At 34.5% G+C, this 12,050-nt stretch overlaps 1 protein-coding gene across 8 annotated transcripts in view; it reads left to right on the top strand.

The window, feature by feature from the left end:
• Nucleotides 1-12,050, top strand: part of POLA1 (DNA polymerase alpha 1, catalytic subunit) — a 559,576-nt gene that overhangs the window by 95,631 nt on the left and 451,895 nt on the right. For all 8 annotated transcript variants that reach the window (XM_034433156.3, XM_087871335.1, XM_087871332.1 and 5 more), the window contains exons 22-25: nucleotides 88-201; nucleotides 580-679; nucleotides 1,451-1,575; nucleotides 10,543-10,692. In XM_034433156.3, the coding sequence (XP_034289047.2) occupies nucleotides 88-201; nucleotides 580-679; nucleotides 1,451-1,575; nucleotides 10,543-10,692 (489 nt within the window). The remainder of the gene's footprint in view (nucleotides 1-87; nucleotides 202-579; nucleotides 680-1,450; nucleotides 1,576-10,542; nucleotides 10,693-12,050) is intronic.

Raw genomic sequence — 12,050 nt, 5'->3', positions numbered from 1 at the left:
ACAGATGAAGTAATACAATTTTTGACATTTTAACCTGTGTTTTAAGTTACCCTACATGGCTCTTTTTTATGTTTTTATTTTTTTCAGTCCAGGACACTGATGGGTGGACGATCTGAGCGCAATGAATACTTGCTTCTTCATGCATTTTATGAAAAAGATTATATTGTGCCTGATAAACAACTGTTCAAAAAGCAGAAGCATGTAAGTATTTTTTTCTCAGATGATTTTCATTTGCTGAAAGCTAATCAGCAGTTCTTGATATTTAACCTTTTAATAAGTATTAGTTCAGACTCAGTCTTTGAACATTGGTACACTCTTGTTTGAGTTCATCATATGTTGGCTACCACTATAGATTATTGTATCATCTTTCCTGACCCATTTAATCAATGTCTTTAGTGTGGAATTGTAGGAAGCCAGGGTTTCTGAATATGTTAATGTGGAAAAACATAGTTAATTCTATTAATCCATCCCATTTTATCATATAGACCTATGTTAGTCATTCCTTTTTAAAAATATTTCTTTGAATGTATTTAGCTTGAATTAGAGTTTACATTTTGTCCTGTTCTTATGTTTCATAAGTTGGAAGAAGATGAAGATTTGGAAAATGATCAGAATAAATCAAAGTTAGGACGAAAAAAGGCAGCATATTCTGGAGGTTTAGTTTTGGAACCAAAAGTTGGTAAGTTTGAGCATTAGATCAAATAATAAAGGATCTTGCATACTGTTGTATTACTCATATGTTATATTTATTACTATGTATTAGGATGTTTAAAGTGGTTGTTTATACCTTTCAAATGTATTTGTGTTTGTATATGCACAATTCCCCTAAAAAAATCAGATTTTTCATTCTTATATTTCACATTTGGTGCCATTCTGAAGAACCTCAAAGCTGTATCTTTGAGATGGCTATTACAATCTTTCAAATAGTGAAACACAAATAGTGAATTGGCACTTTTGTTGATATACATGTAGGGGTTTGAATGCAACCACTGAAAATGGATTATTTTAACTGTTGCTGTGGCTGGGTGTGTAGATAAAGTCTTCTTTACCTATTTTTTTCCCACTTTAAAGCAGGTGTATCCAACTTGTGGCCCAGGGGCTGCACAAAGCCCTAGATAATTACCCTATTTTCCCCAAAATAAGACATCCCCTGATAATAAGCCCAAATGGGCTTTTGAGCACATGGCAATAAGGCCAAGCGCTTATTTCAGGATTCAAAAAGATATAAGACAGGGTCTTATTTTCGGGAAAGCATGGTAGTATATGTGGCCTAAAATCACACGTGAAGAATTCCTCATCACTCAATGTGGCTCAGGCAAGTGAAAAGACTGAACACACATGCTTTGAAGAATCTTAATAAAATTATCAGAGCAGGGTATAGCAAGAAATTTTATCATTGGACATTTCTGTAGAGTTACATATTATAATATAAATTTGTTTCTTGTTTCAGGTTTTTATGACAAGTTCATTTTGCTTCTTGACTTCAATAGTTTATACCCTTCAATTATCCAAGAGTTTAACATCTGTTTTACAACAGTTCACAGAATGTCTTTCAGTGTGCACAAAAAGACAGAGGTGTGTGCTTAATATATTTTAATTGGTGATGGTAAAATAAATGATATGAGATTAAGAATGAGATTGAGAATGCATTGATCTTTATTATTGTGTATGGTACTAATAATTATTAAAATCTCCTTTTTCTCTTTTTAATCTTCATCTTTATATTCTCTATTGATATTCTCTATTGATATTTCTCCTGTATTTTCACTTGTATTTCTCTAATTTTCTTTCAATTTCCCACACATTGCCCACTTTCCTTTAGCCTGTTTCAGTTTTTCTTCGGTAACATTAAGTTTTCTCTGACAACTTTATTTTTAAACATTTTTTCCACAAATTTCCCAGATTCTTTAGAAACAGTTGCTTTTATTTCATTCATTAAATCTTCCTTTTATTTTTCTTTTCAGTCCTATTTTTCTTTGACTTTCTTGTTTTTTTGAAGGTATGGTAAAATGATAATTTTTTCCGTGGGTAATCCTACACTCATGACTTTTTCAATTTTAAAATTAGCTAATTTCTGTGAATAAACATCTTAATCACTGTCAGTCACAAAATGCTAATCTTAATGCATATTACCAATTCATCTGTAAAAATAATCTGAAAATTTATACATTAAGGACATATTTTTAGAAAATATTTTGATCATTAGCAACATTTAGGTAATATTTAGGTAAGGCTATTTTATTAACAGTGGATTGAGTTTGCACATAATAGTCCTGTGCTAAAATGTCCTGAACTACAAATGTTACAAGCTTGAAATAGCTGTTCTGAGTATTCTGAGCACTGGCACCAAAGCATGCATTTTGGATTTTTTTCCAAGGCTCTTGACAAAATGCAGCTGGTGCTTCTCCTCCTTCTCCTTCTTCTTCCCTTGCTCAGTTGACTTTAAAAAAAAAATCCTTTAAAATGTGAAAAGCTGAACAGTAATGAGACAATAAAAGTTCAAGTTCCATTGCTGCTATTAGTGGAAGAGAAGAGGGTAGGTGAAGTGAAAGAGGAGAAAAAAAGGAGGAAAAAGTTTTGTAAGGAGAAAAAGTAACAATTGCATCTCTTTGACATGGTACCAAATCTGTTTTTGAATACAAGAGATGTAGCAATTTGCGAGTTATTATTACAGGTTTTATAGTTAATGAACAATTAATCTGGAAAAGATTGAAAAATGCTTTAAAAATACAGAACAATTAAAATATTTTTTTTAATCTACAATTCCTACAATTTTTAAATCTACAATACAATTCCTGGCCATCAGGAGACACAACCCTCTATCCCTCATGTCCGTCCACGAAGACTGAAAACAACACAGATTCGAACTAACCGGGATCACAGTTGTAACCCAGGCGAAGTCAAGGAGAGAAAGGGAATTCTCAGAAACCTGGCTTTCCACCAATAAATCAATAAACATTGACATTGGCCCAATCTACCAACCACTTAGAATGAAACAACATTAAAAGACCAACAAACAGCCACGCTGCAAACAAAGTTATAACTCGACAGATCACAAGTAATCAGGCCACATCACACACAGCTGATCAAAACAATCTGAAACCAGACCATGACATCATCAGAAGATATCCGAATAACAACAACAACACTATTTTGCATCACACAGATGTTATTTAAAACCAAGGACTATGACTCAGCAACTACAGCCAGCCAATCACACAACCTGAAATCAGACTAGGACTCAGAAAAGTATTTAAAAGCCAGTGCTCCCCCAGGCAAGCACAATCCAAAGTGCACTGAAGATGTCTCCTCAAATGAGGACAAAACGCTTGCAACCAAATCATCAAGCTTGGACCTCAAATCAACAACATAACTATCAGTTACTGATATTCAGGCATTTCAATTAATCTACAATTGCAAATGAGAAAAACAGTCAATTAAAACCTGAAGTTTAATTAAATGCCAGGATCATATGGCATTTCTGGAATATATTATAGTACATTTCAAGAAATTTGGCTAAACTTTTAAATCAGGTAATGAATGAAATTCAGAAGCATGAAAAACTTCCTACAGAAATGGATTTATGTTGATTTAGAAAAAATTGAGTCCCCCAAATAATCAAAAGAAGTATTTCTTTAGCAAACTTACATTGTAAGGTCTTTACTGCAAAACACTCAAAGAGAATACATGACTTTTTAATAAAAAAAGTTTAATAAAAACATTTTGCCCAGACCAGATGTATTTCAAAAATGAATGAGATACAATATTAGATATATTCTGCTGTTGACAAGAGTTAGAAAAACCCACAGAAGTGCGCATTATTTTTCTTGATGTGGGAAAAACTTTTGACAATTTGGTATTAAAATTTTTATTAGTTTATCAGAATATAAAATACAAAGAAAAGGGCTTCAGGTTGGCTCCGCAGGACTTCGCTGACACTCCTCTGTGGGCGCCCGATCCCTGGTTCCGTAAAAGCCCCAGAACAGCCAAAAAACAGCTGTCTGGGGCTTGAAAACCCTTTCCCCGGACAAAGGGGAGAGAGAAGAGCCGGCAGGCGGAGGTAGAACTCTCCAAGTGCCCTAGGAGAAATCTTGGGGTGCAAAGGGCGAGGGCTCCCTAGAAGTCTGCCAATCTGCTGCGGACCTGGGAAGACTCCGCTATTTAGCGGGGCTAGAAGCCGCAACCATCTCTGCTGACAATAAATGAGGGATTTTTAACACCTTTAATTGCTGCAGGCAGAACAAGCCAGGAGAAGTCAGACTGCGAGTATTTACACTTAACTCCAAAGTTTATAGCCTTCTTCGGAAGTAACAAGTTAGCAATTTGCATCAAAATGGCGATTGAAACCTGAAAGGGAGGGGCGGAGAAAGGGAAAGTTACAGAAAGTTTCGTTTCCCTGGCAGCCTCTTGCCTGGAAAGAACTGTTGTGCTGAGAGAAGGAGGATTTTAAACGTTAATTTACGATTGGGAAAATTCTTTGACTTCGATGAACTTTTCTTTTTGGCTTCTGAATAAAATACAACGATCAATTTAAACTGAAAATGGCCTCAAAATCTGTAAAGACTGTTCCTATTAAAGGAACTGGGAGCGCTGGAAGCTCCCCAGCTCATACCCCTAGATTGCAAGCCTCTGCCCCTCTAACAGACCCACAGATTTTAACATTTGAGATGATACAAGAAGCCCTACAAGCCACACAAAATAAAATTGCTACTGTGATTAATGACAAAATTAATGAAACCAAGGAAAAAATTAATGAAACTAATGAAAAAATACAGGCTGTTTCAGATGAGATTTTAATTCAGAACCAGCAGATCAGAGATGATATACTATTGGCATTTAAATGTTTGGCAGGTGAGTTTGAAATGGTGGATGATAAAGTTGAAGAAATTAAGCAATCTACGGAAATTTTGGACAAAAACTTGGGAGAGACTTACAGCAGACTTGAGAGAGCTGAAGATGATGTAACGATGTTACAAAATCGAGATATGGAATTTGCTTTAAGATTCAGAGGGGTGAAGGAGAATAAACAAGAGAACTTGAAAGAAATGATGTCAGAGGCATTGGCATAGTTGCTGGGGGAGATGAAAACTGAGCTGGGCTGGCAGATTGACAAGGCATATCGTGTTAACTCTTGGGTGGCCAGACAGAAACACTTACCAAGAGACATTGTAATATATTTTACTACAAGGAGAGTACACAATGAAATTTTACAGGCTACTTTTAAAAACAAGCTTCAGGTTGAAGGCCAGGAGGTGATGACAATGAAAGAAATCCCCCCCAAGATGTTGAGAGCGAGAATGGAGTATGCTTTTCTGGTGGATGAGCTGAAAAAACGTCAATTACAGTACAAATGGGAGGTTCCAGCCGGTTTAGTGGTGACGTATTCTGGAGAGAGATATCGGCTTAATACAATATGGAAAGCAAGAGATTTTTACATCAATGTATTAAAGGCTGGGACACCCAAATCACCAGAAGGAAAAAGAAAGAAGGAAGTACTGGAAGGAGAGAGAGAAGAGCTACTGACAGTGGTTCAGGGGGGAGTTTTGACTGGTCAAGAAGAACCACTACAAATTAAGATGGCTGTTCAAGATGTGGATTTAATTGATATATTTGCAGAACCAAAGGATCAAAGACAGACCAGAGCAGCAACAGCTAAGCGTAAGGAAGAATTAAGACAGCAGCAGCAGCAACAACAACAACAACAACAACAACTGCAGATAGCAACTCAAGAAACTACCAAAACAGAAGCTGAGGGAGGAGCAAGACCTAAAGGTCAAATGAGGCAAGACCATCAGAAATTGCTCCAAGCGCTTCAGAGGCCCAGAGATGGGAACTAGATTTTTGACCTGGAATGTCAATGGTTTGAATTCTCCACAGAAGAGAAGGAAAATATTTCACTATCTTAAACAATTTAAGAATGAAGTAACTTGTTTACAAGAGACTCATATTAGGATACAACATCAAAAATATTTGACAAATGCAAGATTAAGTACACATTACGTTGCAGCAGCATCAGAGAAGAAAAATGGTATAGTTATATATGTGAAAAGAGACTTAATTGCAAAATTGGTTGAAGCGGATGATCAAGGAAGATTTTTAGCGATTGAACTTTTAATAAAAGGAGAAAAAACGCTTGTAATTGGAGTATATGCCCCGAACCAACAACAAGAAAATTTTTTATAACTTACTACACTCAAAGTTAACACAATGGAGATATAAAACTTGTATCCTATTGGGAATTGGAATGGTGTTTTGGATGTAAAAAAAGATAAGAAGGCACCTAAACAAAATGTTTTAACAAGAGCAAAATTGCCCAAACCGTTCTGGGAGATGATGGACGACTGGGAGTTGAGGGATATTTGGCGTGAAAGAAACCCAGAAGAAAAAGATTTTACTTTTTTCTCGGATAGACATCAATCTTTTTCAAGGATTGATTTTATATTAATTACTAATGATTTATTATCTAGGGTGAAGAACACGAAGATCTGTTCAAGAACATTGACAGACCATAGTCCAGTCTGGATGGAATTGGAGTATGGGAAAGGGCCTAGGAGGTCCTGGAGGTTAAATGATAATTTGTTTAGATACAATATGGTATGGGATGCAAGTAAAGCCTACATGCGAGGAATTTTGATATATTTGAATAATAAATATAGAAAGAAACAGGGCAAAAAGAAAAGAATTAGAAGAGGAGATTAATAAACAGGAATGGGCTTTAATAGCTAACCGAACAGATAAGAAAATTAAAGAGGCAATTAATTTACTGAAGTATCAGTTTAATATGTTAATAGCAGATCAAGTGGCAACCAACTTACAATATGCAAAACATAATACTTTTTGTACCGCCAATAAACCAGGCAGGTGGTTGGCATATTTGTTAAGGAAAAAGCAGAAAGCAAGGACAATAGAGAAAATGAAATACAAGGGTAGGGAGGTTTATGAGCAAGAATTGATTAAAAAATCTTTTTTAGAGTTTTATTCAAGGTTGTATATTGGTGATAAAATTCAAGATATAGATATAGATAGGTATCTGCAGAAAGAGAATATTTGTATAACTTCAAAAGAGCAGAGGGATAGCCTAAATTAATGGATAACTTCCGAGGAAATTATGTTTGCAATTAAGCAGTTGAAAGTGGGTAAAGCTCCTGGAACGGATGGTTTGACAGCTATTTATTATAAAAGTTTACAGGAGGAAATGGTGGAACCACTGAAGGAATTATTCAATAATATACAACAGGGAGGAGAGGTACCTCCAACTTGGAAGAAAGCATTTATTTCGCTGATTCCCAAAGAAGGGCAAGAATATACAGATCCTAAAAACTCTAGGCCGATTTCACTTTTAAATACAGATTATAAGATTTTTGCTAAAATTTTAGCAAACAGATTAATGACAGTTATGCAGCAAATGATTCATCATGATCAAACTGGTTTTATAGATGGAAGACAAATGAAAATTAATGTAAGACAAATTGTTAATTTATTAGAGTATTTGGGAAGGAACAACCAGGTCCCCGCAGTGCTAGTTTTTTTGGACGCTGAAAAAGCTTTTGATAGATTGAATTGGCAATTTTTATTAAAACTAATAGAAAGGATGCAATTTGGAGAACATTTTACACAATCTATTAAGGCAGTATATCAAAAATAAACAGCGCAAATAATAATCAATGGTGGTTTAACAGATAATTTTAATATAGAAAAAGGAACAAGGCAAGGCTGTCCCTTGTCTCCGTTATTGTTTATTTTGACGCTGGAAATTTTATTAAATAAAATACGTGGGACTGATATAATAAAGGGAATTAGAATTAGACGGCATGAATATAAGTTACGAGCATTTGCGGATGACCTGTTGGTTATCTTAGCCCAACCGGTACAATCGATTACAGCCTTGATGGATATAATCTGCTCATATGGACAAGTATCTGGTTTAAAATAAATACAGCTAAAACAAAGATAATAGCTAAAAACATGGACAGAAGCCAGAAAGAAGAGATAGAAAGGTTAACAGGATTTGAAATAGTTAAGAAGGTTAAATATTTAGGGGTTTATATTATGACTGCAAATATGAAATTATATCAACATAATTATGAACCGTTATGGCAAAAAATACAGAAAGAGATGGAATATTGGAAGAAATTGCAACTGTCTTTGCTGGGTAGGATAGCCGCTGTAAAAATGAATATCTTACCAAGATTTTTATTTCTTTTTCAAATGATACCTATACTTAAAAAAGATGAAAATTTGAAGGAATGGCAGAAGGGCATAAACAAGTTTGTGTGGGCAGGGAAGAAACCACGAGTTAATCAAAAGATAATGCAAGACACCCGAGAAAGAGGTGGTCTTAAAATGCCCAATTTAAGACTGTATTATGAAGCTGCTACCCTCTCAGCAATTACAGATTGGATAAATTTAACGGAGGAAGAGATACTGAATATTGAAGGATACGGTCTGGTCTACGGCTGGCATGCTTATCTATTGTATGACAAGAAAGTAGATAAGACTTTTAAAAGTCACATATTAAGAAATGCTCTACTGCGTGTCTGGAAAAAGTATAAATATAAACTAAAGGATAAGTTACCAATATGGACAGTACCCAGACATGTGATAGAGAATATAAATTTGGAGCAAAAGCAAGATAAGTTTACATATAAGGAACTCCTTTATAAGGAAGGAGTTAGATTACAATTAAAATCTATGGAGCAATTAAGAGAAGAAGGAATTATTAAGACTTGGTTTCAGTATGGTCAGCTGCAGGCCAGATGGAGAGAGGATCAAAAAACTGGTATTTTGCAGCAGGATGAGAATTTGATAAAGCAAATAAGAGATAAAGGTCAAATGCATATTAAAAGGTTGTATAATGTATTAGTGGAAATAGATTCGGAAACAGAGCTAGTCAAGGATTGTATGATAAAATGGGCACAAAACATAGGTGAACCAATAATGTTGGATACATGGGAAAAGATATGGGTTAGAAATGTAAGATTCACACAAGCTCAAAACTTAAGAGAGAACTTTTACAAAATGTTTTATAGATGGCATTTAGACCCAAAAAAAATAGCCTGCATGTATCCAAATTTACAACCCAAGTGTTGGCGATGTGAGTGTGAAGATGCTACATATTTTCATATATGGTGGACATGTAAAAAAATTAAGGCTTTTTGGATAAAAATATGGTGGATTATTCAAAATATTTTAAGGAAAAAAATTAAATTTACACCACAGGTTTTTTTGTTGGGAATAGTTACGGATTGTACTGTAATAGCGACTAAGTTGGTTTTGAATTTAATAACAGCTGCCAGGTTACTGGTGGCACAGTACTGGAAGAAGGAAGATCCACCTACCATTGAGGAATGGACATTAAAAGTTGTGCATCTGGCTGAGATGGCAAAAATTTCATCATATCTTAAAGATCATTCAAATGAAAGATACATATCAGAATGGAGAAGATGGATTGACTATATGCAAAAAAAGTATCCGAACAAGAAGATTCATATAGCTTATGAATGAAATATTTTTAAGTAGTTTATGTTTAGAGTTCTTGAGTTATAAGGAGTTAAAGATTTAGGGAGAATATGAATGCAATAATTTGTTAGCATATTTTAGCTTTATGTTTGTGAATGCTATACTCTGTGCCTGTTCTGGGAAGTCGGGGGGGGGAAGGGGGGAGGGGGAAAGGGTGGTGGTGGGGAGAAAATGTTTGTATTTCTTATAAAACTTTTTAATAAAAAAAATACAAAGAAAATGAAAATAACAGGAAACTAGGGGAGGGGAAAAGGGAAAAAGAGAATAAACATTACAGCCTCAACTTTTTACTTCTATACAATAATATATACTAGTCATTTCTATAACAACAAACCTAATCAGTAGGTTCTAATACTGATTTAGAATCAGTAGGTTTTAATACTGATTTATCTAATTGATAAAACCAAAATCAATTTTTTTCTTTATACATAATGCTTGAATAATTACTAAAGCTTGTAAAATATTATTGAAAGTATATTTCAAAGTATGCTAAGAGGAAGTTAAAAAAAGATTTATTAGAATTTATTGATTTTGGAAATATTTTTAAAGAAAAGTTTAGAGTTTTAAAATGAATGTAAAAAAAGTTTTTCCCCTTTAAGGTTAAAGAATCTGAAAGAGTATAGTGAATTTTACTAATATAAATGATATAAAGATTAATAAGTGCAAGCAGAAATATATATTATTTTCCACAAGAAAAAAAAGTAGGGATGGTTAAATTGATAGCTTCATTCAAAGAAAAGAATATATCTAATTTTGTTTTTATTTGGAAAATGCTTCTGGATTTTTGCTTGTGATGGAATTTGACATTTTGGAATGTTCTTCCATGCTGGCAGTACTGAAAAAGATGAATTTTTTTTAAACTTTATCTTACCTTGTCCTTTTCAATATAGTGCACTGTTGACATTAACTTTGATTTTTATTCTTATAAATGCTCTTTATCCAAGAAAAGTTGTGAGATTTAAAGCATTTTGATAATATTTATATGTCATATATTATTCACTTATGTCACTTATTATTTCACAGGATGGTGAACAAGAAGAAATTCCTGAATTACCTGATTCATCTCTAGAAATGGGGATCTTGCCTAAAGAGATTAAGAAGCTTGTTGAGCGAAGGCATCAAGTGAAACAGCTGATGAAACAACCAGACTTGCATCCTGACCTTTACTTACAGGTATAAACCTCAGCTAATGTCATTTTCTAACTTGTTTGAATGCTTGCTTTGAATGCAGACTGGGATTATTTGGTTTAATATTTTATCCCAGGATAAATAACAATATTAAAAGAAGCAAGAAAAAAGTATCCATTATAATGTCAATAAAATCAGTTGTTGAGAATTTAGGTTTATATTTCGGTTACTTTTCAAGTCCTCCATTTTATACTATTTCAAATCTCTCTGCAAGTAGTTAGCTGTAGAAAAAAAGACATCCTCACTCTTAATGAAAGAAGATTTGATCAGGTTCAGGATAAGATTTACAGTACAAGGAACATAGAGTTTTAAAAAAGTTTAAGATAGAAGATTTCCCCAGAATGTTCAGTGATGACATAATGGCAAATACAATTGACAGACAAAGGAAGAAAAACCAACAATAGCTGGCAAGAGGGGAAGAATGGTTGGTGAAGTATGAAGTGAGAGTCGTCGTTTCTCATTCTGAATGGTTTATTACCTAATTTACAATATGCAGCTATTTGGAATGTCCACAGGGATGAGTGTAAAAATTGTCTAAAGACCAGATTGGGAGAAATCTAATATATTATCAATACTGGGGCAAATTTACTCCTGCCCTCCAAAACACCATCAAAATTGGATCAGGGAACATTAATTATATATGCTCATTGGCAGTGAAATGCTTGCTATTTAGTGTGAGATACAGAGAAAAACAAGCAAACAAAAAATAAAAGCTGATACAGGCCTTCCTAAATAGAGGTAAATACAGGTAGTTCTTGACTTACAACATAATTGAGTCCAAAATTTTTGTTGCTGAGACATTTTGTTAAGTGAATTTTGCCCCAATCTACGACCTTTCTTGCCACAGTTGTTAAGTGAATCACTGCAGTTATTAAGTTAGTAACCTTCTGCTTGTCAGAAGGTTACTGTCAGATCTGCCTTCCCTCAAAACTCAAGAAAGAAAACTCTCAACTCCATTGAATTAGAGAAGAGGTACTTTTACTAAGTTTGAAATGATAGCAATGAAAGCAAGGCAAGATCTGATTCAAAATGCGTGAAGATTACACATTGACAGTCACCCCAAATCCCTCCCCACCAGGATCCAGCACTGAGAGTACAATCAACATCCAGTATGATGTTGTGGTAAGGCTCCTCTTCAGGTATTTCTCGCATCTGGAGTCTCAGGACGGTTGGCCTTGACAGAGTATAAATAACTCCACTCAGCAGCACCATAATTTATGAGTACAAAGCTCCCTTCTAGTTCTCATAGGACTGCTACACACCAGCTCGCTTCCCCATCCCAAATGCCCAAGCTGCCCTCCCTGTTTCTATGGCAGCCGATAGCAAGCACGCTGTAGAAATCC

Source organism: Pantherophis guttatus, chromosome 5 (genome assembly GCF_059756535.1).
Source record: "Pantherophis guttatus breed Tessera chromosome 5, ASM5975653v1, whole genome shotgun sequence".
Lineage (NCBI taxonomy): Eukaryota > Metazoa > Chordata > Lepidosauria > Squamata > Colubridae > Pantherophis > Pantherophis guttatus.
Note: the sequence above shows the minus strand (reverse complement) of the source record. Positions and strands in the feature narration are given on the sequence as shown.